The sequence below is a fragment of the Mirounga leonina genome, unplaced genomic scaffold, assembly GCF_011800145.1.
Source record: "Mirounga leonina isolate KUSES-001 unplaced genomic scaffold, KU_Mleo_1.0 Mir_94, whole genome shotgun sequence".
NCBI classification, from domain to species: domain Eukaryota; kingdom Metazoa; phylum Chordata; class Mammalia; order Carnivora; family Phocidae; genus Mirounga; species Mirounga leonina.
Window position 1 is genome coordinate 45,314,654 of NW_023270855.1, and position 26,849 is coordinate 45,341,502.

At 52.7% G+C, this 26,849-nt stretch overlaps 2 protein-coding genes across 6 annotated transcripts in view; both read left to right on the forward strand.

The window, feature by feature from the left end:
- The window catches only part of LOC118005647 (myocyte-specific enhancer factor 2B-like), a 25,847-nt gene extending 19,904 nt beyond the window's left edge, over positions 1–5,943 (forward strand). Inside the window, exons 1-9 of one of the 2 annotated variants that reach the window (XM_034997640.1) lie at positions 48–823; positions 1,221–1,303; positions 1,828–2,031; positions 2,972–3,106; positions 3,580–3,727; positions 3,897–4,030; positions 4,124–4,217; positions 4,404–4,515; positions 4,823–5,943. In XM_034997640.1, coding sequence (XP_034853531.1) covers positions 811–823; positions 1,221–1,303; positions 1,828–2,031; positions 2,972–3,106; positions 3,580–3,727; positions 3,897–4,030; positions 4,124–4,217; positions 4,404–4,515; positions 4,823–5,048 — 1,149 coding nt within the window. In that variant the 5' untranslated portion in view covers positions 48–810 and the 3' untranslated portion in view covers positions 5,049–5,943. Of the gene's footprint in view, positions 1–47; positions 824–1,220; positions 1,304–1,827; positions 2,032–2,971; positions 3,107–3,579; positions 3,728–3,896; positions 4,031–4,123; positions 4,218–4,403; positions 4,516–4,822 lie in introns of those variants that run through there. The other variant, XM_034997641.1, reaches the window with a different exon arrangement.
- A 3,229-nt stretch (positions 5,944–9,172) lies between these two features.
- Positions 9,173–25,855, forward strand: TMEM161A (transmembrane protein 161A). Of its 4 annotated transcripts, none has more exons than XM_034997630.1 (12): positions 9,173–9,245; positions 12,087–12,190; positions 12,865–12,945; positions 13,317–13,414; positions 13,525–13,681; positions 15,143–15,294; positions 23,955–24,015; positions 24,115–24,258; positions 24,368–24,481; positions 24,629–24,803; positions 24,884–24,980; positions 25,290–25,855. In XM_034997630.1, exons 1-12 carry the CDS (start codon positions 9,243–9,245, stop codon positions 25,541–25,543), a joined length of 1,440 nt encoding a protein of 479 aa, XP_034853521.1. In that variant the 5' UTR covers positions 9,173–9,242; the 3' UTR covers positions 25,544–25,855. The 4 variants fall into 4 exon arrangements, with proteins under 4 accessions (XP_034853521.1, XP_034853524.1, XP_034853522.1 ...); XM_034997631.1 differs by lacking the exon at positions 9,173–9,245 and adding an exon at positions 9,282–10,059; XM_034997632.1 differs by lacking the exon at positions 9,173–9,245 and adding an exon at positions 10,082–10,241.
- The last annotated feature ends 994 nt before the right edge of the window (positions 25,856–26,849 follow it).

Genomic DNA, 26,849 nt, shown 5'->3' on the forward strand with positions numbered 1-26,849 from the left:
GGGACTCCAGGATCATGACCTGAGCCGAAGGCAGTCGCTTAACCAACTGAGCCACCCAGGCACCCGCCCCAATTCTTTTTAAATGGATATAATCTATAATCACTGAGAGGGGAAAGTTAGAAAATTCAGATAATCAAAAAGGGAAGGAAAAAAAAAAGACACCAAAGGTCCCACATTGTACGTTTCCATTTACATGAAACCTCTAGAACGCACACGTCCGTAGTGATGGCAGATCTGTGGTTGCCAGGGTCTGGGGAGGCAGGATGGGGAGTGAATGCTAATATACATGGGGTCTCCTTTTTGGGGGATGAAAACTTTCTGGAGCTAGCTGGAGGCAATGGTTGTACAGCAGTGTGAACGCACTAAGTGCCACTGAATCGCACGCTTTAAAATGGTGATTTTTAGGTGGTGCAAATTGCATCTAAATTTTTTACAAAGGGGGAAAAATTCACCCATAAATTTCCACCCAGCAGTGACTCCTATCTTGCTCATTTCCTTCTAGTCTTTTCTACTCTCAATGCAATTTTTAAATATATGTTTTCTTATAACCGCAGCCCTTGATCTTGCTTGTTGGGGAGCTGTTTTGAATTGAATGGCTTAAAGGTGTCCGATGTGCGGCGTACCAGGCTTTTAAAACTTTTTTTTCCAGTGGCTCAAGATCAGTGATTCAGTGAGCGATGTTTCCTGAGCGCCGCCAGGTATCGGCATCAGATGTCCATCCAACCTGGCCCGTCAAGGGCTTTTAGGCTGTTGCTAGTATTCGGAACAGCAGTGCATATGTAGCATCTTCTGTGTGCTGGACGGATCTGAATGCTGCACGTGGGTTAGCTCACTTTATCTCCCAACAACACCGGGCTGTGCGTGACGCTGTTATCCCCACTGCACACACACAGGGGCTTAGGAAGGTCAGGCTCCCCCGAGGTGCCACAATTACCAGCTTGTTTTGTTTTGGAGGCAGGGGTGGGGCATCTGTACCCCGATCCTTTGCCCTCGATTAGCCTTCTCTTCATGTGGAATTGGTCCAAAGGTGTTCACTGAGCATCTACTGCATCTGGGGCCAGCTGAGAGTGGGGATTGTGGGGGGGACCCAGCCTGCCTTGATTTCCCCCCATCATCTCCCCCTCAGAGCTTGGCAGGGGCAGGTGGAAGACAGAAGGGAGGCTGGGTGTCCGGTCTCACTTTCCATCCACCCACTCTGTCCTCTTTTCCTTCCCCGCAAGGCCAAGTTCGCTCCAACCAGCCTGGTACAATGGGGAGGAAAAAAATCCAGATCTCCCGCATTCTGGACCAAAGGAATCGGCAGGTGAGTTCACTGGGGTGGGGGAACAGTGGCTGGGGGAAAGGTGTTCTTGGCAGCAGACCCAGCCTGGGCAAAGGCCTGTCCATTTGGGGGAGCTGCAAGGGCATGGGGAGTCCGGAGTTTGATATGTAGCATTTGCTCATCTTCATGATGATTTATTCATTTATTCTCCCTGACGACTGGAGCCCCAGTCACGGGAGAGATGAAGTTTGACACAAACCCACCCAACTCAGAGGGCTGGTCCAGAGGGAGGCACAGAACTGAGGAAGCTCAGAGAAGGAATGTGGGCCCTGTCCTGGAGACCCAGGAAAACTTCCCAAAGGAGAGGACATTTGGACAAGGTTTTGAACCACCAATAGGAGTTGGCCGGGTTGAGAGGTGAGAAGTAGGGGAGCAGCCAGGAAGAACAGCATGCACAAGGCACAGAATCTTGAGGCATGCTCAGGGAACAGGGAGGCCCCTCCATCTCCTCCTTGCCACCCCCAATCCATGTCTTCTCCCACCCCGTCTGTGCGTCCCGGCTCCAGGTGACATTTACTAAGCGGAAGTTCGGGCTGATGAAGAAGGCCTATGAGCTGAGCGTGCTCTGCGATTGTGAGATCGCCCTCATCATCTTCAACAGCGCCAACCGCCTCTTCCAGTATGCCAGCACGGACATGGACCGCGTGCTCCTGAAATACACGGAGTACAGCGAGCCCCACGAGAGCCGCACCAACACCGACATCCTTGAGGTACCCCTGGGGCACTCCTCCCAGCGCCCTGCGCCTGCTCCGAGCCTAGGGACTCCTGGCACAAAAGACGAGTGTTGCAACCTGGCTTTACTGCTGGTAAAAGCAGGTTGGAGGCAATGTGGGGTCCCTCCGAGGGGCAGCTGCCCCCGCAGTAGAGATAAAAACATCCACTGTGTGCCCCGCACACACTTCATCTCACTGAATCCTGTCCCCTGTTTGGTGAGGGCAGAGAGCAAGCAGACCTCACTGAGGGCCCGGAGTGTTTTTGTCTGAGCTGCTGTGTCCCCAGGAGAAAGAGACAGAAGCAGCCGGGCACTAGCTGATTCGTCCCCCACACCCGCCGCTCAGGCTGGGCGAGATCACTTCCCTTTGGACATGGGAATCTTTTCCCAAGATGGGAAGCTGAAGCCCCAGAGATGGAGATGGAGAGACCAGCAGGCCTAGGGCTGCCCGTGGTGACCCCTAATGTTTCAGGAGGGTGGGGGAGAAGCTGTCAAAGGAGAGGCAGGGCTCCAGGAGTGTGCAGGTCCTGGGGGAAGCAGCTCAGGAAAGCCTAGAAGGTTGTCCTCCAACATTTATGAAACACCTACTGCACTCCAGGCACGGAGGCTGCACTCCAGTGCGGAACGGAGGTAGCAGGGTCGTATTCAGGAGGAGTGTTAGGACAGTGCCAGCAGGGCCACTGGATCTTGGCCCCCACTGTGTGACCTGGGCCTCTCTGGTCCCAGGGCAGGACAGTCCCTCTCTCACACACATTTGGAATTTGCTAGACGATAACTCACTAGGGTTTTTGATCAATGGGATTTGGCTGGAACAGGCTGTGCCTGCACTCCGATCCACCCACAGAGCTGGGCGGGGTAGATCTCTTCCCTCTCCCATAGAACCAGGTTCCCTGGCTAGGATCGGGGGAGGGTCACCCTGTTGTCTCCCCTCCCCACAGACACTGAAGCGGAGGGGTGTGGGCCTCGATGGACCAGAGCTGGAGCCAGATGAAGGGCCTGACGGGCCAGGAGAGAAGCTGCGAAGGTTGGCAGGTGACGGGGGTGACCCAGCCTTGCCCCGGCCCCGGCTCTATGTAAGTGACTTCCTGCACCACCACGAAGGGACCCTCCCTCACCTCCTAGGCCCAAGTGGTCAAGGCTGAGACTCAGACAAGGATCTAAGGCCAAGAAGCCTAGAGTTAGGGAGCAGGTCTCTGCCTAGGTGGGAAGGGAAGGTTTCCGGGAGGAGTGGGCATTATAGTTGGGGTTTTGAAGGATGAATAAGAGTTCAGTGGACAGCCATTTCTTCCTCCTTTATTTCTTTGATTCATCAAACACCCTGGGAAGCCCCCTCAGTGCCAACCCCATGCTGAGCAAGAAGCCTCAGCTCTGGGCCTGTCAGTGAGTGACAGCACCAGACAAAGGCTCCTTCCATCATGTGGGGTTAGGCCAGAGGGAGGAGTAGCAAGGGCTTCCAGAGGTGGAGGCTGGCCCCTGATTTTCTGTCTTGGATTTGATGTCCTCATCTCCATGTTCCTCCAACCAATCCCGTCCTCTCTGCCCTCAGCCAGCAGCCCCTACTATGCCCAGCCCGGACATGGTATATGGGGCCCTGCCCCCACCAGGCTGCGACCCCAGTGGGCTTGGGGAGGCCCTCCCCGCCCAGAGCCGCCCATCCCCTTTCCGGCCAGCAGCCCCCAAAGCTGGGCCCCCAGGTGAGCATGGGCCACAGGCCCTGGGGCAAAAGGGAGTGGGAATGCAAGGGGGGCTTGTAGAGGGATCTTGGCTCAGGCACTGCTTGTCTGTGTGTATTACCTCTGGACCTCAGACCTCATTAGATTACATGGCCACATGCCCTCTCTCTGGGGGTTTCCTGCTCCTCAGGCCTGGCACACCCTCTCTTCTCACCGAGCCACCTTGCCAGCAAGACACCACCACCCCTGTACCTGGCAGCAGATGGGCGGAGGCCAGACCTGCCTGCTAGCCTGTCGGGGGCCCGAGGGGGACTGAGCACCTCAGTGAGTGAGGGGAAGGTGTAGCAGGGCTGTTGGGGGAGGGCAGGATGGCCTGGGTATGGGCCTCAGTTTCCCCTTTACCCTGTCTCCCCACAGAGAGGCCTCTATGGTAGCCTACAGAGTCCATGCTCTGCCACAGCTCCGGGACCCCCACTCGGGAGTTTCCCCTTCCTCCCTGCAGGCCCCCCAGGTATGCACCCCCCCATGTTCCCTGCCATGGGAGACATCCATACACCTGCCTGCTGGGGGTGAGGGGTGGGGGGGCGGTCAGCATTTCCCCACCCACCAGGACTGAAAACTGGCTGGTGGGATAGGTCAAGCTTGGGCAAGGGGCTCCCTGAGGTCAGGGCCTCAGTTTATTCCTCCTACCCCCCAGATTATGGCCTGGGAGACCCACCTCCGCCCCCTGGCCTGCTGCAGCCCCCCACCCTAGCCCCCTGGCAGCATTCCAGGGGTGATGGGCCCCCAGCCGCCCCTCCCCAGCCCAGGTAAGTGCCCCAATTGCCCCTCCTCTCTCCCCTCCGTATTTCGGGTCGTTGTCGGGGTCCCTCCAAGTCTTCCGAAGCCCCTAGCCACTGCTGACCTCTGGTGGCCACTCCTGGTTCTACACTCAGCCCCTCCCGTCTGTTCTTGGTGGGATGGGTGGCTATTTTGGAAACCCCAAGAGGGACCGCCACCCCCTCCTTTCCCAAGGTCCTCCCGCCGAGCCTTTGCCCAAGCCATACCACCTCCCTGGCTTTCCTCCCTTCCTCGCTGAGCTCACAACCCTCCTTCTCTCTCTCTCTCTCCCTGCAGTGGGAGCCGAAGCCTGAGTGAGGAGGGTCCCCCCGCCCGTGGCGCCTCCCCACCAACCCCCCCAGTCAGCATCAAGTCCGAGCGCCTCTCGCCAGCCCCTGGGGGCCCCGGCGACTTTCCCAAGACTTTCCCCTATCCCTTGCTCCTGTCCCGGCCCCTGGCAGAGCCCCTACGGCCCGGACCCCCCCTACGCCGTCTGCCCACTGCCGACGGCTGGGCTCGGTAGTGGACCCAGGGGTGGCATGGGTCCTTCCTCCCACACGGGGCGAGGGCACGTGGGGTCCCAGTCTCCCTCCCCGCGTCGTTAGAGAAGAGCCAGCAGTTAACGTCCCTCCAAAGTGAGGGCCTGGAGTTCAGATCCACAGTCGGGGGCGCTCCTTTCTCCCTTTCCTGTGTGTGTATCCACCAATAAAACACGCGTGGTGTCCATGGACGAAACTATCTGTCGCTACTCAGAACCACCACCACGTCCGGGTCCTCCCATCTCTTCCCAAGAGGTCTGTCTTGCCTTGTCTCGGTTTGGAGTACCCCCTTCAGAATCCTATCCTGAGACTAGGATTCAAAGGTGGGTATCCCGGAGGAAGGCAGTTGAGGGGTAGGGCCGTGCCGGGGAAGAGCCCTGCAGGGGGCAGCAGCGAGCAGGTGACTTCGTGGGCAGCGCTGCCCACCTCCTCCGCCCCTGGGGGCCCTGGGGGAGCGCTTAGAGCACGCACCTAAAGTGCTTCCGCTTCAGGGGTGAGAGGCTGGGCTACCACCTCCTGAGGATGTCAAGTCGTGTGCTCAAGCGGAAGTTTCCAGGCTGGGTTGCAATCACTTGCAGCAAGAAGCAGCTGGGAATCTTGAACATTGTTCAATGGGGCAGTCACTACACCATTCATCTTTTAATGGGCATATCCCTTGATCCCTTGACCCAGCAATTTCGATCCACCAGAGGCAGGAGGGAGCCGGCCGTTTATCTACCCACTTGTGGGGGGGGCACAAACTCCCCCCACTCTGGCGGGCATCCTGAGGGCAGACTTGGGTGTCCAGGAGCCAGCGGGAGCTCCATCTGCTTCTCCTGTCCAGTCACTCCCCAAGGTGGTCTTGTGGGATGTTTGTAACACTCAGATCTGATCCCTGACCTTTCCGAGCTCCTCAGCTGCCCCCACCCCTCTACTCCATCTGCCCCTGTCACCCACCATGTCCCCTGCCGTGAGCCCCCCTAGAAATACTTCCAGTCCCAAGCCTTGGTGGGGTGAAATGGAGGCAAGGCTGGAGAGGGTCCCTTCTTAGGCTCAGGATCTCACCCTCATAGGGGACAAGAAGCCAGGCCAGTCCCTGAAGTTAGTGCCCACAGGTTAAGCACCCCGTGTCGGGTTCTTAAAAATGTCGGCTGCTTTCAAAGATTGGGAGGTGGGAGCACGGGCGGGTGGGTATGGTTCTGCATGCCCATCCTGGGAGACTGCACTTTCGCCATCATCCATTAGGTGGCGCCCAATAGTGTGCTTTGGATTCTGTACTCCCCGCTCAAAAGTAAAAAACAAAATAGAAATAGTAATTAAAAAAAATAAAATCCCTCTTGGCTTTCAGGGGCTTCACCCCATGTTTTCAGGGTCTGAGCCTGGGGACTCAGAAAGGTCTGTGTCACATGTTGCCTGCATATGTATAATTACACTGTAGAGCTTGGGGTGTCCCCCAGGACATGAAAGGTCAGTGAGCAGGCTACTGGCTTCTGGAAACACCTTTGGTCCAAACTCTAGCTCTGCACCTGCTGACTCTGTGGGGGTGTGTGTGGGGGGGTGGAGCAGCGAGGGTTGCGTGAAAGTGTCCTCTACCAGCCTTTCTAAGGACACCGTGGTGATGTCAGTCAGGGCTATTGTCACCATCAGAGGGACCCTGAGTCTCCCAGGAGCTCAGTCACTGGTTGAAAGCATCATGGGAATTGTGGCACAAATGCAGTCATGGAAGTCTGTGTGTATGATGTATACATATACAGGGGCCTGGAGGTATGAGAGATGCATTTTCAAGAGCATCATACACACAGAGATGGTGGAATGGTCAATGTGGAGAGAGAGTGTGGACTTCAGTGTAGTCAGAGAGGCTGGGCTGTTAATGCAGACAGACATAGGGAGTGTCTTGAGGATCAGGGACCATGGAGTACCCAATGCAGGACAGAGAATGTGGATTCGCCCAGTGGAGAATGGAGAACAAGGAACGTCCAATGTGGAACAGACAACATGCACATCCAACGTAGAATAGAGAGTGAGGAGTGTCCATTTTAGAACAGAGGAGGGACATTGTCTGGCTAAGTGTTAAGCTGCTCTGGGGGAAAATAGACTGTGTGGGCTGAGGTGAGGTGTAGGGGTGGAAGCCAGAGATCGGGGAGCCGGGGACTGCAGGGGAGACATGATGGAAGTTGATTGGGTGGAGGTTGTGGGGTTGGTGAGACTGGCCACACTTGGAAGGTGGAACCATCATCAGGAGGGGCTGACAGATCAGGTATGGGCGAGAGAGGAGTCAAAGCCAACTCCAGAGCTTGTGGATAACCTGGAGGATGAGGAGTTGCGGGAGGGAAGATGAGGACCTCCTGAGATGAGGACGTGTGAATTTCCTGTGGTTCACCACATGGGCGCCGCTGTGACACCTAAACTCATAAACCCTGGGTGCAGGAGGAGAGGTCAAGGTGTGCCGTAGAGATTTGGGCCTCCCAGAGCTTCAGTGTCTTCATCAGTGAAATGGAGACGATTGTCCTGCCACCTCAGCATACTGGAAGGAGCACATGAATCAACCACGCCACCTCCCCAGCCTGGTATGCAGTGGACCTGCAGCAAATGCCTCTCCTTTCTTTCTCGGTCCCTTTCTCTGACACCCTCCCCAAATCCCAGCTTCCCTGGATCCCTCATGGATTCATAGATTGGCTCATGGCCCCCATGTTGGTCCAGGGAAATCCCAGTGACCCTCACCACCACTGTCACCCATCCTCTCTCCAGGGGACACTCTGAGTCCAGAAGACCAAGCCACAGTGAATCCCCTCCAAACAGACATCCACATGTGCTCATAAACAAAGACAAAAACACCCACAGAGACAAGGTAATCAACTATACAGGCCCCACTCACAGGCCCCATAAAAACCCTCAGACATCTGGGGCGCCTGGGTGGCTCAGTCAGTTAAGCGTCTGGGCTCAGGTCATGATCTCTGGGTCCTGGGATCAAGCGCCACACTGGGCTCCCTGCTCAGCGGGAAGTCGGCTTGTTCCTCTCCCTCTGCCCCTCCCCCCCAGCTCGGGCTCTCTCTCACTTGCTCTGTCTCACAAAAAAATAAATAAAATCTTTTTTTTAATAGATTTTTTTAAAGATTTTATTTATTTGAGAGAGAGAGAATGAGAGAGAGCACATGAGAGGGGGGAGGGGCAGAGGGAGAAGAAGACTCCCTGCTGAGCAGGGAGCCCGATGCGGGACTCGATCCAGGGACTCCAGGATCATGACCTGAGCCGAAAGCAGTCGCTTAACCAACTGAGCCACCCAGGCGCCCTAAAATCTTTTTTTTTTAATTAAAAAAAACCTCAGACATCTAATCACACCCACATATATGTCCACATTCAGGCAGACACACTTTATCCATAAAAATGCAGATGGCAAAACTTAGGTACCCATGCTAGAAGCCCTTTCCTCCAAGCCTCGAAACTCAAAACATCAGATTCTTGAGACTGACGTTTTTTTGTCCTTGATCTAGACATGCCTGAAGCTCACTATGCTTTTAAGAGTTTTTTGTCACAAAAATTCCCCCTTCTTTTGCTAGAGCCCATTTGAGTTAGTGTATGTGTGTGTGTGTGTGTGTGTTCAGAGTCCTGGCTGATAGAGATGAATAAGGCTTTGCTAAACGAAAAAGATTGAGAAAGGAGGTATTCCAAGATGAAAGATAGCATTTACAGGGGCCTGGAGGTATGAGACAGCACGGCCAGTGGCAAGCTGTATTACAGTGTGTACGATAGTGCTGGCGGCGGACTGAAGTCAGGTAGAGGTGTAAGAATTCAGTCTGAGCACTTGGGAGTCTAGTCAGTGGGAGCCACCGAATGTTCTTGATCAGGGGGAGTTCCACACTCAGAACTCTCCAGCGGGAGGCAGTGCGTGGATAAATGAATGTATTTGCCTCAGACCTGCGCAATAGGTGCGGATGCTAGGAGACTGAATCTCAGAGAGGACAGCCACAGGGTACCAGAGAGTCCTGACTCAACCGACATCTGAGCTTGCCGAGCGTCTTCGAACTACAACTTCCGGCATGCAACGCGAGCGACCTCGCGTCCCTCGTGGTTTGCTCCAGCTGCAAGCCTGACGATTGGTCTTAGGGGCTGTTTGTCAGAACAGAATCGGGCTCTGATTGGCTGTATTCCTGCGAGGTGCTCGGAGCCTCAGGTTGGTCGACCGCGCTCCCGCCGGCGACATGGTGAGCCGGCAGCCAGGCACATGGGGGGGCCTTGCCTGAAGGGCAGGAGGTTCCGCTGAGGGGGTCCAGGGAGACACCGAGGGGACTGGGATCCCTTTGTGGGGATTGAGAGCTCTGAGGGACTCTGGGTCGCGCTGAGGGCCGTGTGTCCCTCTCTGGGTTCAGTCTCCCTGTGGGACCTACGTGGGGGTTGGGGGTTCTGTCTAGGGGACTGGAGGCCCCTGAGCGTTCGGGAATTCTGGAAAATCCCTGGGGGCCCTCTAGGGGCCTGGGGTCCTGCCGAGGGGTCGCAGCCCCGCAGAGGGGACTGGGAACGTACGGATCCTCGCTGGGGAGGTTGGGGGTCCCTCTGGAGCCCACGCTGGCGACGTGGGTCCTGTGGAAGCATGGGGTCGCTGCGTGTATTGAGGTGTGTGGAAGGGCCAGGGAGAGCCCTGAGAGGAGGAGCCAGGCCAAGGGGATGTGGATGGCCTCGGGGAGGGCGAGGGTCCCAGAATTGGAGACAGCACAAGTTGGAACCTTCAGGTCTCACGCGGCTCTGGGTCCAACCTATTGAGTTTATTCTTCAGACTTAGCCTGGCCACTGCGGGGCGAGAGCGGGAAGTCCCAACCCCTAAATGTTCGGACTGGGCAGAGGGAGGGGCCCTGGAGGACGACCCGACCCTGCCTGGAGGATTCCCCAAGGACGGGCGTTGGAAGTGCACTTGAACATGAAAAGTGGACGTGGTTCCAGGCCTGGGTGCCGGAAGCAATGGGAGATGAGAGGAAGGGTTCTTGAGAACAGGATGGAGGAAAGTCTCATTGCTGTTAGCAGGTAGCAGGATTCTCCTATTCTCGGATTGTAGGTCCAGGGAAAGACTTTGAGCAGGAAAGGGACGTGGTCCGATGGGAGGCTCCAGATATCTTTGGAAATCTGCAGAGCCAGGACCTCAAGACCAGAGGCTGCTGGGGGGTGAGGCTTGAAAAACATCCCTGGACCGACCTCAAGAGCCTCAGGTGGAGGGATGCTTTTCTTTCTTCCCTCCTTCCCTTCTCCTCCCCTTCCTCTTTGCTCATTCTTCCCTCCCTCTCTCCTTCCTTCCTTCTGTCCTTCCTCTCCTAGGTGCTGGGACCGAAGTTTGAACAACAGTCCCCTCCCTGGGAGGTGTCAGAGGGTGATAGGGGTCTGCAATGGAGAGCTCAAGGATCTAGAAGGGCCTCTGAGACCCAGTAGTTTGACGCAGGGAGGGCTACCTAGAGAGTCGGGCAGTGAGGCAGGGTGTCTTGAGCTGGGCCCTCCAGGCGTTGCAGACTGCGAAAAGGAGTTGGATATTGACTGACCTCATGACTCGCTGGAAAGGGCCGAATGCTGTGTCCGTGGGAGTGACAGGCGGGTACTGGGGCCTCCTGAGATGATGGTGTGCAAAGCATAGAGGTCCAGGCTAGAGGTGCTGCTGTGCTGGGGTCATGCTGGGCCGTCGGTGTTTAAAAACCTAGCAGGAGATTGAGTCACAGGGTGGAGGCCATGGAGGGAAGAAGAAAGTCAGCAGGGGAGCCCCAGGATCTGATGTCTGGAGAGGCGCCAATGGGAGGCTCTGGGGTGTGGGAAGGGGCTGAAGAGGATCCTAGGAGGAGGCCTGGGCCCTCGGAGACCCGCCTCACTGGGCTTGGAAGGTGTTCCCTGACCAAGACCGTACCCACGGTCTTTAGTGACCAATAGCCAGTCTGCACTTGGGGGTTAGGGAGGGCGAGCAGTGAGAACAGATTAGTGAGATTTAAAGACCAGAAAGATAGTGCACCGACCTCATTACTGAGAAAATGTTTCTGGTTTACAAGTTACAGGCATAGAGAAAATATCCTGTTAGTTATCTTAATGATGGATTTCTCAGCAGTCATTCTGAATTACTGTGTTGGCCTGATACCCATCACACTAGAGCTTTTCCTATTAAAGTTAGCATATTCTTGCCTGATTAAAGGATAATTTTAATAATTAATTTTAATATTAAAGTAATCTTTATTTCACTTTAGTTGTTAATTATAATATCATAATACTAGTCGACAGCGCTCCTGAGCACATAATTTTATATAATTACATAATTACTGATACCAAATTGGTATTTACTGCATTGAAGCAGGAAAACCCAGCTTCAGACTGATTACCAAAAGCATTTCTTCTAAAACGTTTTAAAACTAATATATGAAAACGTGTTATGAATTGGTAAAAAGTTTGTTATGTAGAACTTAGTGAGAAATTCCTAATTTAAAAACTTATCCCACTCATATGTGTAAGTCTTTGTCCTGAAACTGGTAGTGGCCAGAAATAGGCTTTCCAAGGAGGTTGATTACCCAGGGAGGGAGGAGGAGAGGGCGATGGGATCATCAGGCTAATTTCCGGTGGGAAAGACGAGACTGAGCTGCCAGGGGGAACTATGATGTGTGGGTGGGACCGTGGGAGGGGAGCCTCTTTCACTGGCTGTGCTCCTTGTAGGTCCGGATGGTGGTCTTGACAGCACATGAAACAAAACAGGCAGCGCCCCATTTCCAGATGGGGAAACTGAGGCCTCAGGGAGATGAATACCTGAAATCCATAGCAAAGGCCAGAAGTGAACCCCAGCGTGTGCTCTCCGCCACCCCACACCCCAGCTGGGTGGTGGTGGTAGGGAGTGCGGGAATCCACACACAGCAGGGGCTCCCAGGGTTGAGGCTGAGCCCACCCCAGGCCCCTCCTTCAAGATGCCGCTGGAGCCCCGGAGGCCCTCCCTCCCTAACCTGGCCCCAGCCTCTCTATAAATAGCCTGAGTTCCGAGGCACGGAGCTTGTGACCTTCTGGCAGGCACTGCCCTTCATGTCCCCTCCCCGCAGGCGGTCCTGGGAGTGCAGCTGGTGGTGACCCTGCTCACCGCCACCCTCATGCACAGGCTGGCGCCACACTGCTCCTTCGCCCGCTGGTTGCTCTGCAATGGCAGGTGAGCCTCAGCCCCGCCCCGGGCGGTGGGAGGAGCCCCGCCGGGCCCCGCCCCCTCTGCTTCCTCCAAACCCCGCCGCGTGCCCTCCAAAGAGTGTTTAGTTTTTTTAAAGAAAAAACAACTCTTCAGATATAACTGACATACAATAAACTGCAAATATCTGAGGCACACAGTTGGATCAGTTTTGACAGGGGTACGCACACCCATGAGACTGCCTTTCCACACTGGGAAGAGCAGCTGCTTTCCCCTACTCCTGCTTCCAGCAATCTAACCCCCCCCTTCCACACTCCTCTTGCTGTAGATCTGTTCCCTGCAGTGCTTTTTGTCCCTGTTCGGATCTCGGACCCTTTCTGAGACCTGGTGGAAACTGTGAACTTTCCCTTCAGAACAATGCACACGCCTGCTCCGCCAGAAGAGATAGCCAACAGATTCAGGGGTGTCCGGGACTCCGGGCCACCCTGCCCTCTGCCCGTAGCTTCTCAGTGCACTCCCCCCCAGCAAACCCCCAGCCCACCCCCCAGGCCTTCCCCTGGCCTTGCATGGCCCCTGCCCATCCTGTCCCCATGCATTTCGGGTCCAGCTCTCCCCCTGACTCCAGTCCTGGGTTTGAGGATTCACTGCCTTGAGCCCTCCACGCCGCGGGAGCTTTCCTGACTTCCCGTCTTTGCCCTCAGTCTCTTCCGATACAAGCACCCTACTGAGGAAGAGCTTCGGGCTCTGGAGGGAAAGCCGAGGCCCAGAGGCCGGAAGGAGCGGTGAGTGAGCCCCCAGCCTTAGGGGAGCCGCTCCCCTTCCAGGAGCATGCAGTTCTGGGCACCTAGGAGAGTGGTGGACACCCCAGGTTGAGATGTCACTGTCATTCATTGGTTGCCTTGGACTGACAGCTAACGCTTATTGCTTATTGGAAGTTTGCTCTGAGCCATCCCTGTGAGCAGCGTCTGCAGCCTGGTGTGCGGAGACCCAGGCTGGGGAGAAGGTAACTCCCAAACCAGCTCCTCCTGTGCTCTGAGGGTGGCACGGTGGAACCTTCCAGGCTGGTGTGGGGCGGGCCGCCATGTCTGGCTGGGGAGGAGAGAACAGAGGATGCATTCCCCCTCCCCTGACCGCCTCCCCCCCTCCCCAACAGGTGGGCCAATGGCTATAGTGAAGAAAAGCCCTTGTCTGTGCCCCGAGATGCCCCTTTCCAGCTGGAGACCTGCCCCCTCACAGCGGTTGATGCCCTCGGTAACAGCCCGGCTGGGTCCCCGACGTCCCACCCTCAGCCCACACCCGGCAGCATTGGTGAGGGGGCTGTCCTGCGCTGGGCTGTGGACTGAGCTGCGTGCTCCCCGCAGTCCTGCGCTTCTTCCTGGAGTACCAGTGGTTCGTGGACTTCGCCGTGTACTCGGGTGGCGTGTATGTCTTCACAGAGGCCTACTACTATGCGCTGGGCCCGGCCAACGAGACCAACATCGCCGTGGTCTGGTGTCTGCTCACCGTCGCCTTCTCTGTGTATCCTTCCTCAGGCTGCCCAGCGGGTCAGGGAGTAGGGAGGCATGTGGGAGCGGGACTCGAGCTTTCCTTTATCCCCTGTCCCCAAATTGGCATATCAGCTATCGTCTGCTGTCCCACAAAACTCCCCCAAACTGGGTGGTGTAAAATGGTCACTATTTTATTCCCTCTCCTCCTGGGGTGGGCTCAGCCCAGCCGCCTTATCTCTGCTCTAAGAGGGCCCACCTTCCAGCAGGCCAAGCCAAGCTTCCTCCTGGTAGCAGAAATACCAGCAAGGAAGAAGGGGTGCTGTGGGCCTCCTAAGGCTTTGCAGGTAGTTGGTCCACCCCCATCCCTGTCCATTCTCTTGGTCAAAGCAAGTCACCAGCCCAGATGCAGGGGCAGGAAAAGAGATGCCCCCTCTGCTATGTTTTTTTGTTTGTTTTTTTTTAATCATTTTTAATTTTTTAAAAGAGATTTTATTTGTTTGTTTATTTATTTGACACAGAGAGAGAGAACAAGCAGGGAGAGTGGCAGGCAGAGGGAGAGGGAAAAGCAGGCTTCTCGCGGAGCTGGGAGCCCGATGTGGGGCTCGATCCCAGGACCCCGGGATCATGACCTGAGCCCAAGGCAGATGCTTAACCGACTGAGCCACCTAGGTGCCCCTCTGCTATGTTTTTTTATGAAGCTGCCCAGGGAGCAGAGGCAAACCTCTGACATTGAGAACCCAAGTCTGAGAAAATGCCCTTGTGGGATGGGCTTGTGAAGAAAAGTCCATCTAGAAGCCCACACTGGTCTGGAAAGCGCCGTGGGTCTCTTTGAGGACAGATTCGAGATACAGCCCTCGTATCTCTGATAGCTTCTTAGAGGAGCCGGAAATTCACCTGCTGTGAATGCAGCCAGGCTAGGTGGGTCAGGGAGGCCAGACCTCCTGAAGAGACAGACGTGCTGGCTCTTTCAGGGAGAAATGGCCACAGGTAGGGGTGCCTGGGTGGCTCATTTGGTTGAGTGGCCAATTCTTGGTTTCAGCTGCGGTCATGGTCTCAGTGTCGTGGGATGGAACCCCCTGATTTGGGCTCTGAGCTTGGCATGGAGTCTGCCTGAGATTCTTTCCCCCTTCCCCTCCCTCCTCCTCTGCTCCTCCCCCCACTTGCTGTCTCTAAAATAAATAAATGGAAGGAAGGAAGGAAGGAAGAATTAAAGAAAAGAAAGAAAGAAAGGGCCACAGGTAGCGTGCTGAGGCCGAGCCGGAGGCCCAGGTCCTCCTGCCACCCACACCCCGCAAACCTGCTGACAGAGGCGTGAGCAGTGCTGGACCTTGTGTCCTGGGCTTGTTCGGCGGCTCACTCTTCTCCTTGGTCACCGCCCTGCTCCCCGAGACTCCAAACCCCAACGCCGGTGTTTGGGTTCTGGAGCTGGGGGAGTCCCTGGCTGGGAGTGGGGCACTGCAGCTGCTCAGGGCTTCCTTAGCCCTGTGCCCAGCAAGATGTTCCTGGTGGTGACCCGGTTGTACTTCAGTGCAGAGGAGGGGGGCGAACGCTCTGTCTGCCTCACCTTTGCCTTCCTCTTTCTGCTCCTGGCCATGCTGGTGCAGGTGGTCCAGGAGGAGACTCTCGAGCTGGGCCTGGAGCCAGGTATGTGCGGCGTTTGGGGCACGGGGTCACCACGCGGATCACTCCCTCATGGAAGTGGGGTTGAGTGGCTCGTTCCACCAGCACATAATGGGTGAAGGGGGAGGTACTCCTTGGGCCTGAGCAGTCTCTGTGGCTGCTTGCTGCCCTGTGCATCTCCTGGGGCTTTGGGGCAAGAGGATATCTGGTCTCGCTGCCTCTGAGAGCTGCCTGCAGCTGCAGTTCTTCGCAGGGCACTTCTGTGCCCCCCATCTGCCCTGTCCCCGGCAGCCATAATGATTTAATATTTACCCATTCTAATTTAACTTGGTGAAAGAAATGGGTAAATGGCACAACATTCATAAAGTACAAGAGACTACATAGAGTAAAAATCACCCACCCTGATTAGCTCTCCTTCCAAGAGGAAAACTGGGAGACCACTTTCCTTTTTCCCCATAAAACGGTAGTGTTTATGGCTCTCCACCTTGTCTTTTTCCCTTAAAAACATTAATTTGGGGGTTGTCCCTTGATGCTACATACAGTGCGGGTTGGTTTATTTGTTTGTAATACCCACATAGTATTTCATTTTATGGAAGTTCCATGATTATTTAACCAGTCCCCTACTTCTGGACATCTAAGTCTTTCACTATTAAATGTTGTTCAAAACCACGTTGTGTTACAACAGTGTCGTATGGGAATAGCCCTGCACATGCAGCCCTGTGCGAGAAAGTGCATTTGTAATTTTGATAATGTTGTAAATTGCCATTTAGGAAAAGATTAATGAAGTGCCTATTTCCCCACATTCTCTCCAGTGTGTTTCCTCAGACTTTTTTTTTTTTTTCCTTGGGTAACCTGATGGGTGAAAATATAAGCGAGGTTGAGCATCTTTTCCTATGTGGACAATTCATTTCTATCTGCCTTCCAGAAAAGGTCTGTTCTTTTGCCCAGTTTTCTACTGAGTTGTTGACCCTTTTATTGATTTGTAGGAGCTCTTTATATATTAGAGACATTAGGCTTTGTGTGTGATAGTAGTTGGAAATATTTTTCTTAGTTTCCCATTTTTCTTTTGAGTTTATTTATTCTTTGGATGATCTTTAAAAATATAACTTGGATCACATCACTTCTCTAATACCAGATTCTAGTGGTCTTTGGATAAAGAGCAAATCCTTGAGCTTTATCCTCACCAATTCTCCCTGCTTTTCAATTTAAAAAAATATATATTTTATTTATTTATTTGACAGAGAGAGACACAGCGAGAGAGGGAACACAAGCAGGGGTAGTGGGAGAGGGAGAAGCAGGCTTCCCGCTGAGCAGGGAGCCCGATGCGGGGCTCGATCCCAGGACCCTGGGATCATGACCTGAGCTGAAGGTAGACGCTTAACGACTGAGCCACCCACGCGCCCCCTGCTTTTCAATTTTTAGGATTATATAATGTTTGATATATATTATATATATGCATATGTATAGAACATGTGTATGTAAATTACAAAGCAAAATAATAATGTAACAAACTTCTTAAATGAGAACTGGAACATTCCCAATGTTCGTGCATGTCTCTGGTGCTCGTTTCCAATCCCACCACCTTCCACTCCTACTCACAGCCCCAACCAGTCTCTCAAATCTTGTGTTTATCATTCTTTTGCTTTTTTTTTTTTAAGTAGACCCCACGCCCAGTGTGGAGCCCAGCGTAAGGCTTAAACTTCACAACCCTGAGATCAAGACCCAAGCTGAGACCAAAAGTCAGATTCTTTTTTTTAATTTAATTAATTAATTAATTAATTAATTAAATTTTTAAAGATTCCACCCATTTATTTGACAGAGAGAGAGAGCGAGAGCAGGAACACAAGCAGGGGGAGTGGGAGAGGGAGAGGGAGAAGCAGGCTTCCCGCCGTGCAGGGAGCCAGACGCGGGGCTCGATCCCAGGATCCTGGGATCATGACCTGAGCCGAAGGCAGACGCCCAACGACTGAGCCACCCAAGCGCCCCCAAGAGTCGGATTCTTAAGCGACTGAGCCACTCGGGCGCCCCATTCCTGTGCCTTTGTAAAAAGTAGTTTCATCACATATGTTTCTGTCCCTAAAGAATTCATCATACAGTTTGCTCACTGTTGCAGATGGTGGCAGCCAGTGTGTAATCAGCCAACTGGTGCTTTTCGGTCTTTTTGGTATTGTTTACAGAACGAGGCCGTGTTGGTCTGGGCAGCTTTTGTTCATCTCTTCTCACAGATGAATGACGTTCTCTGGTGAGGCCACTTGTCTTTGTCTATTCTCCTGTTGCTGGACATCTAGGTGGTTTCCAGATTTGAGCTTTTCTCGCAGTTGCTATAGGGAACATTCTTGTACATGTTTCCTCATACGCACGTGTAGGCATTTCTTTTGCGCACAGGATCTGGGGACAAGGTGGACGTGTTCACCTTCATAAGATGGTGCCTCAGCATTTTTCAGAGCAGTTCTCTTGGCTCTGGTGCCATCTGGGTGCCACACCCACCAGCCATGCAGCCTGCGGTTCCGAGTGTGGACCCTGGACTCAGGCCGCCCACCGAGTCCCAGCCACCCTGGGCAAGCGTGGGTGACCTTGCAACAGCCCCCTGCCTCACCTCCCTGCTTGTAAGGTGGGGTGGTGAACCTTACAGGGGCACAGCCAGGTGTAGGTGAGTTGAGGTCTACAGAAAGTGCTTGACTTTTGCCCGCCCGGCAGTGGAAAACGATACCTTTAGTGGTCTTAACGTGCATTGCTCTGATTACCTGGGAGGCTGAGCAGCTTTTCCTGTTTATTCATGATTCTCATTTCCTCTTCTTCGAAGAGTTTGTTCATGTTGTTGCTCATTTTTCTTTGAGGCTGTATGTGTTTTTTTCCTCCATTTTTTTTTTATTGTGGTAAAATACACATAACATTTACCATTTTATTGTTTTTAAGTGTTCAGTGGCATTAAGCACATTCACCTTGTGCGACCATCACCACCATCCATTCCCCCCTTTTCACCTTGCAAATCTGAAACTCTGTCCCCATTAAACACTGACTCTCCATTTACCCCCACCCCCCAGCCCCTGGCGCCCACCATCCTACTTTTTGTCTCTATGAATCTGACCACCCGAGACGCTGTATATGAGGGCAGTCATGCAGGATCTGTCTTCCAGTGCTGGCTTATTTCATTCAGCGTAACATCCTTAAGGTTCATCCATGTTGTAGCCTATGTTCAAATTTCCTTCCTTTTTAAGGCTGAATAATATTCCCTTTGCATGAATATATCCCATTTTGTTCATCCATTCATGTATTGATGGACATTTATGTTGCTCCTTTGTTTCAGCTACTGTGGACGGTGTTGCTATGAACATGGGTGTACAAGTCCGTGCTTTTAATTCTTTGGGTGGAATTGCTGGATTATGTAGTAATTCTATGTTTAATTTTTTGAGGAGTCACCAAACTGTTTTCTTGGGTGGCTGCACCATTTTACATTCTTACCACAAGGGTTCCAGCTTCCCCACATCCTCGCCAACATGTGTTATCTTCCTTTTCTTTTTCCTCAAGAGTGACCATCCTAGTGGGTGTGAGGTGGTATCTCATTGTGGTTTTTATTTGTGTTTCCCCGATGATGAGTGATGTTGAGCACATCTTTTTTTTTTTTTAAAGATTTTATTTATTTGACAGAGAGAGATAGTGAGAGCAGGAACACAAGCAGGGGGAGTGGGAGAGGGAGAAGCAGGCCTCCTACCAAGCAGGGAGCCTGATGCGGGGCTCAATCCCAGGACCCTGGGATCATGACCTGAACCGAAGGCAGGCGCCTAACGACTGAGCCACCCAGGTGCCCGAGCACATCTTCATATGCTTGTTGGTCATCTGTATATCTTCTTTGGAGAAATTGTCTATTTTTTTTTTTTCTTTTACAAAGATTTTATTTTTTTAAAAGATTTTATTTATTTATTTGACAGAGAGAGACACAGCGAGAGAGGGAACACAAGCCGGGGGAATGGGAGAGGGAGAAGCAGGCTTCCCGCGGAGCAGGGAGCCCGATGCGGGGCTCGATCCCAGGACCCTGGGGTCATGACCTGAGCCGAAGGCAGATGCCTAACAACTAAGCCACCCAGGTACCCCCAAAGATTTTATTTTTAAGTAATCTCTACACCCAATGCAGGGCTCAAACTTATGACCCCGAGATCAAGAGTCACATGTCCCACCAACCAAGCCAGCCAGGTGCTTCCTTTGCCTATTTTTGAACCTGGTTTTTTTTTTTTTTTTGGTGATGAGTTTTAGGAGTTCTGTGTATATATTCGGGATATTCATCCCTTATCAGATATATGATTTGCAAATTTTTTTCCCATTCTGTGGGTTACCTTTTTACTCCATTAGTATTATCTTTTGATGTACAAATTTTTTAAAATTTCCATGAGTCCAATTTGTCTATATTTTCTTTTGTGGCTCATATGTCCAGTGCTAGATCTGACATCATCACCAAATCCAACGTTATGTAGCTTTTCTGGGCTGTATATCTTTACTATTTTTTTTTCTTGTTGATTTGTAGGGTTTCTTTATATATTGTGGGAACTGATCCTTTGTTACATGTGTGGCACCTACTTCCTCCTATCAAATCTGACACACCATTATTTCCTGAACCACAGAAAAGAGATTAAAAGCACTGTTACTTAAACTATTGCATGCCATCAATGGTCATGTGTATCTCAATTTTAAAGAAGTTAAAATGGGGGGCAGTGTATCTTCAAATTTGTGGCAGGGCTTTTCACTTTCTTTGTGGTTTTTTTTTTTGCCTCTTAAAAAAATTGTGGGGAGGGCGCCTGGGTGGCTCAGTTGGTTAGGCGACTGCCTTCGGCTCGGGTCATGATCCTGGAGTCCTGGGATCGAGTCCCACATCGGGCTCCCTGCTCAGTGGGGAGTCTGCTTCTCCCTCTGACCCTCCCCCCTTCTTGTGCTCTCTCTCTCTCAAATAAATAAATAAAATCTTTTAAAAAAAATTATGGGGCATCTGTCTGGCTCAGTCGGTGGAGCATGTGACTCTCGATCTCGGGGCTGTGAGTTCGAGCCCCATGTTGGGTGTAGAGATTGCTTAAAAATAAAATCTTTTTTTTTTTTTAAGGTTTTATTTATTTATTTGACAGAGAGAGACACAGCAAGAGAGGGAACACAAGCAGGGGGAGCGGGAGAGGGAGAAGCAGGCTTCCCGCTGAGCAGGGAGCCCGATGTGGGGCTCGATCCCAGGACCCTGGGATCATGACCTGAGCCAAAGGCAGACGCTTAACAACTGAGCCAACCGAGGCGCCCCTTAAAAATAAAATCTTAAAAAAAATTGTCCTCAAATGTTTTATTTTGAAAAATTCCAAACCTGCAGAATGGTTGGAAGAATCCTCTAATGAACTCCCATATGCCCTTGACCTAGATTCATTTAGCCATGTTTGCATTATTCTCTGCACATGCACACACCACACTTTTTTGGGCTCAGCCACTGAATACAGTTGCAGCCCTCCCCTCTGGTTTCTTTTGATGAATAGCAGTTCCTTATTTTAGTTGATTTTTGTGTTGAAGATATTCCCCACAATCAGAAAGCCATTTTATATTTTCCAACACAATATTTCAATTTTGCCTTTCACATAAGCCCTTAAGCTCCTGGTCGTTCACTACTGTCTTATGAGGTAGGGATCAAACTGAGTGTTTTCCATGGGATAACCTTGTTGTACAATTGTATTTTTAGTGAATTGTGGGTTCTTTTGGTTTTTGTTTCATCTTTTCCAATCTTTTTTGTGTGGCTAGGACCTCTGGCTTTTATAGCACTATTCTGGTAGGCTTCTTTTTCTTGTTTCCAATTTCTTTTTTTTTTTTTTTAAAGATTTTATTTATTTGACAGAGAGAGAGAGAGACAGCAAGAGAGGGAACACAAGCAGGGGAAGTGGGAGAGGGAGAAGCAGGCTTCCCATGGAGCAGGGAGCCCGATGCGGGGCTCGATCCCAGGACCCTGGGATCATGACCTGAGCCAAAGGCAGACGCTCAATGACTGAGCCACCCAGGCACCCCACTTTTTTTTTTAAGATTATTTATTTATTTATTTATTTGAGAGACAGAGAATGAGAGACAGAGAGCATGAGAGGAGGAGGGTCAGAGGGAGAAGCAGACTCCCTGCCAAACAGGGAGCCCGATGCGGGGACTCGATCCAGGGACTCCAGGATCATGACCTGAGCCGAAGGCAGTCACTTAACCAACTGAGCCACCCAGGCGCCCCCCCACTTTTTTTTTTTTAAAAGATTTTATTTATTTATTTGACAGAGAGAGACACAGTGAGAGAGGGAACACAAGCAGGGGGAGTGGGAGAGGGAGAAGCAGGCTTCCCGCTGAGCAGGGAGCCTGATGCGGGGCTCGATCCCAGGACCCTGGGATCACGACCTGAGCCGAAGGCAGACGCTTAGTGACTGAGCCACCCAGGCACCCCTTGTTTTCAATTTCTTAGTTGGCTATTTAGCTCACTAATTTTCAGCTTCTTCTATTTCTCTTTCTAGCATTTCTAGCATGAAGGCTATATACTAAGTCCCACTTTTGTCCACTTCTTATGTTTTGACTTGTAATTTTCATTATCAGGCAGTTCTGGGTATTTTTAAGTTTCCATTGTGATTTCTTTCTTTTTCTTTCTTTTTTTTTTTTTTAGAGAGGGGAAGGGGCAAAAAGAGAGGGAGTGAGAGAATCCCAAGCAAGCTCCATGCCCAGTGCTGAGCCCGGTGCGGGGCTCGATCTCACAACCTTGAGATCATGACCTGAGCCGAAATCAAGAGTTGGATGCTTAACTGACTGAGCCACCCAGGCGCCTTAGTCAGTGTTTTCTTTGTATGTTTTGTGGCTAATTGACAAGGTGATTACAAGTATAGAATTTCTATATATACTTGGTGAATCAACCATTTTATCATGGTATATTGACCACTTCTGATTCTAATAATACTTCTGTCTTACTCTAGTTTATCTGGTCGTAATATAGACTTTTCAGCTTTTTTTTTTTTTAAGTTGAGATATAATTGACATATAACATTTTTAGTTTTAGGTATACAATATAATGATTCAATATTTGTATGTATTACAAAACAATCACCACAATAAATCTGCTTAACATCCACCACCATACATATACAACTTTTTTTCTTCTGATGAAAACTTTTAAGATCTACTTTTAGCAACTCTCAAATATACAATACCACCTTTCTTTTGATTAGTATCTGTCATATCTTTTTAACATCCCTTTTCTCTCAACCATACAGGAACCTTGTGTTGAGGTATGTCTCCTTTAAAAAACATACAGCTGGGGCGCCTGGGTGGCTCAGTCATTGAGCATCTGCCTTCGGCTCGGGGTCCTGGGATCGAGCCCCGCACTGGGCTCCCTGCTCTGCGGGAAGCCTGCTTCTCCCTCTCCCGCTCCCCCTGCTTGTGTTCCCTCTCTCGCTGTGTTTCTCTCTGTCAAATAAACAAATAAAATCTTTAAAAAAACAACCACCACACAGCTAGATATTTTCAAGTCTGACAGTCTCTGTCATTTAACTTCAAAGTTTAACCCACTTACATTTATTATCACCGACATATTTGGCATTGTTTCTACCATCTTACCTTTTCACCTTCTTTTTGTTCTTTTTCTGTGATTACTGTTGACATTGGCTGCCAGTCTAATTGTCTTTCCTCTATAGATGATCTATCTTAAATCCCTGGCTGCTTTACGATCTCTTTGTTTTTGGTGTTCCAGTTTCGCTACAGTGTCTAGGTATGGATTTCTTTGTATTATTCTGGTTTGATATACTTTGTGTGTGTCATTCATTCCACAGTCTTTTCAACTATTCTATTCCAAATCTCCTCTCCTCCTTCATTCTCTCTTCCCTTCTCTCTCTGGGGCTCTTATTTGACTTATGCTGGACTTTCTATTCTGTCCTCCTTATCTCTTAATCTCCCTTCATATTTCCTACATTTTATCTTTCTGAGTTGGAATCTGAGTGATTTCTTCAGATCCAATTCATTCATTCCTCCTTTGCTGTTTTGAATATGCCATTTAACAACCTATCATTTCAATAATTGTATTTTCCCTTTGGAAGAGCTTCATTGGTTCCTTTGCAAATATATCTGGTCATCTGAGGTAGCCTCATGTTGCCTGTTCTGTGATCCACCTTTTATTTTCCTCAATAATTTCACACATGATAACACCTGCAAAATTTCTGTAGTCAGTAGGGTCTAAACTTGTCTTTTTTTTTCCCCCCTGCTTTATGGTGATTTGTTCCCTGGTGTGTTTGGTGATTTGGGTTGTGAGCTCATTTTTATTTGCTTTTACTCTATGGAAAATCCGAGGGCCTGAACTGAGGATTCTTTCCAGGACTTTGGCTTTAACCTATGGGAGTCCTTCATTGGAATCCTGGTATAATCCAGGAAGCTCAGACGCAGTGGTCCACCGCCCCCCGCCCCTTTCTCCCAGTCCAATCAAGGGTGTCTGCCTGGTACATTTTCCTATTCTTTAAAACAAAAAACAAAAAAAAGTAACCAAAACAAAAAAACACGTAATCAGAGCACAACAAAAGTTTTCCTTTTGCCTGGCCCTGGGCCCGGCTCCCACTGGTGTATTCCTACCTGGGGAGCAAAAGTCTATCTGGTAGGGGGGCAGAGCAGACGCTGAGGCTCCAGGGGTCTCTTAAACACTGCGCTCTCCTTGTCTTCCCCAGGCCTGGCCAGTCTGACCCAGAACTTGCAGCCACTTCTGAAGACGCAGGGCTGGGACTGGGCGTGAGTCCTGGGAAGTGAGGTGGGGCAAGGGCAGTCTGGGACTTGTAGGGGGCTCGCTGACGGGCTTTGGGGCCTCCTGGCCCTTCTCTTCTCCCCCAGGCTCCCTCTGGTCAAGCTGGCCATCCGCATAGGGTTGGCATTTGTGGGATCCATGCTGGGTGCCTTCCTCACCTTTCCAGGCCTGCGGCTGGCTCAGACACACCTGGACGCACTGAGCATGTCGGAAGACCGGCCCATGCTGCAGTTATGCAGACTGCCAGATGGGTGGTGGTGCGGGGGGTGGGACTCTAAAGGAGAGGCTAGGGGGATGGTGGGTGCCCGGGGCCTCACTCTTCTGTGCCCTTGTTCCTAGGTTCCTTCTGCATACCAGCTTCCTCTCCCCTCTGATCATCCTGTGGCTCTGGACCAAACCCATTGCACGGGACTTCCTGCACCAGGCACCCCTGGGGGAGGTGCCCTTCTCCCTGTGCGCATGGGGGGTGGGTGGGAGGGAGAGCAGTGGGGGCCCTTCTGTGTACCCCAGTCTCTGAGGCTCAGGGAGGAGCCTTGGATCCTGGGGGAGATCCTACAGCAGGGGCGGCCTCCCTAGCCCCCTCACTCCCCTCCCCAACAGGCTGTCTGACTCAGCCTTCGACTCATTGCGCCTCTGGCTGCTGGTGGCCTTGTGCCTGCTGAGGCTGGCGGTGACCAGGCCCCACCTGCAGGCCTACCTGTGCCTGGCCAAGGCCCGTGTGGAGCAGCTGCGGCGGGAGGCCGGCCGCATAGAGGCCCGTGAGATCCAGAGGCGGGTATGGGCACCGAAGGTTGGGAGGGAACATGGGGCGGAGCCCCCCCCCCCCCCACGTAGTCACGGCTACCGGCCTACCAGGTGGTGCGAGTCTACTGCTACGTGACAGTGGTGAGCCTCCAGTACCTGACGCCGCTCATCCTCACCCTCAGCTGCACGCTGCTGCTCAAGACGCTGGGTGAGGAGCGGCACGGGGCGGGGGCCTGGTGCGGGGAGGTCGGGGCGGCGGGGAGCGACGCCGGGTGGGGATGGAGGCGAGCGAGGTGGCGCCAGGGCGGGACTTGGTAATACTGGGGGGGAGGGAGCCTGGAGGGCCCGGAGGAAGGGAGAGTAGGAGGCGGGGCCCGAAGTTGGGGTGGGGGCAGGAGATAGAGTTTGGGGTAGTGGCGGGGGTAGGAGGTGGAGCCTAGGGCTAGGCGGGGGTCCCAGAGGTCAAACCCCGCCTGCACCTCTACCCATCCCTCCCTCCACCCTCCGCTTCCCACAGGCGGCTACTCCTGGGGCCCGGGCCCGGTCCCCATGCTGTCCCCCGCCCGGTCCTCAGCCCAGGATCGCCTGGGGGGCCCCGGGGAGGATGAGGCCCAGCAGACGGCGGCCCGGATCGCTGGGGCCCTGGGCAGCCTGCTCACGCCCCTCTTCCTCCGCGCGGTCCTCACCTTCCTCATCTGGTGGACCGCAGCCTGCCAACTGCTCTCCAGCCTCTTCGGCCTCTACTTCCACCGGCAGCTGGCGGGCTCCTAGCCGCCTGCAGACGTCCCTGGGCCCCAAGGTCCCGGCCTGAGCTAGCGGCTTAAGGACCGCCTCCTCCGTGTGTGCCTGTGTGCTCAGGTGCAAGGTGGGCCCGGGAGCCCCCGCAGCACCTGCTGGGCCCGCCCACTTCACCGCAGTGCCTGAGCCCTGGCCCCTCGGATCCCACGCTTCTGCCTCCAAACTGTTGCCCCGGACCCAGAGCCACTGTTCTCGGATTGCATGCCCTGCCTCCCCCGCATTTGAGACAGAGGTCGCGGGTCATTCTTCTGAACAAATAAAAGAACAGGCTGATTTCTACTATCAGGATTGGAGTGGTTTGGGAGGTGGCTTTCTGCATGTTGGCGTTTGGTGCTGAGTGAAGGGAATGACCCGGAAGAGCACAGGGCGATCCAGACAGTAAGCAAAGGCCTGGGAGCAAGAAGTGAAGGGGGGGCAGGAGGAAGAGGGGTTCCGGGCTGAGAGGGTGGTAAGGAGAAGAGGGTGGGGAAGAGCGCAGGGAGGCGCCTCGAGGATGAGAAGGGAGGGAGATGGAGATGACAGATAAGTTGTAGAAATCTTGCAGGAGGGGGCGCCTGGGTGGCTCAGCCGTAGGGGGTCTGCCTTTGGCTCAGGTCATGATCCCAACCCTGCTCTGCGGGAAGCCTGCTTCTCCCTCTCCCACTCCCCCTGCTTGTGTCCCTTCTCTAGCTTGGTCTCTGTCAAAGGAATAAAATCTTAAAAAAAAAAAAAAGAAATCTTGCAGGACGAACAAAATGATAAAAGATGGAAAACAAAGGGGTGGGGGTGGGTGCCAAGGAAATCAGAGAACTGGCCCAGAAGAATCTTCCAAAGAAAGAGAGTTCTGGGAAGAGGCACCGGAGCAGAGGGGGAGCCCGATGGGACCAGGTGATGGGAATCCCCTGGGACCCCAAGCTTCCAGGCGCTGCGGGACAAGAGCCCCATCCCAAGGCACGTGTCTGGGAAGTTCCAGAATGAAGACCAGCTCCCCGCCAGGACAGAACGGGTCACACCTGGAATCAGGAGATGACGGAGCGTTGTCTCCCAGTTCTGCCCATTCCACACTGTGGCCGGTACCCCAGGGATCCCTGAAACCGGAGCCCCCCTCACCCCTGCACCAGCATCCGCCGCAGCGGTGGTGCCTCTGGTCACCTGGCCCTTTGCTTGCTCAGCCAGGGCCATGCGTGCTCTCTGCTCTCAGAGCACAACACCCTGGGGTTCAGGGACACAGAGGAAGGTGGAGACGTGCAAAGAAAAGCAAGAGTGTGAGTGGCACCGTGCCAGGCGCAGCGGGGGCGAT

What these genes read in the sequence shown, in the direction of transcription:
- TMEM161A (XM_034997630.1), top strand. An exon ending in CCCAGAGGCCGGAAGGAGCG is followed by an intron (nt 12,946 to 13,316) that starts GTGAGTGAGCCC and finishes CCTCCCCAACAG; the next exon opens with GTGGGCCAATGGCTATAGTG. An exon ending in CGAGCTGGGCCTGGAGCCAG is followed by an intron (nt 15,295 to 23,954) that starts GTATGTGCGGCG and finishes TGTCTTCCCCAG; the next exon opens with GCCTGGCCAGTCTGACCCAG.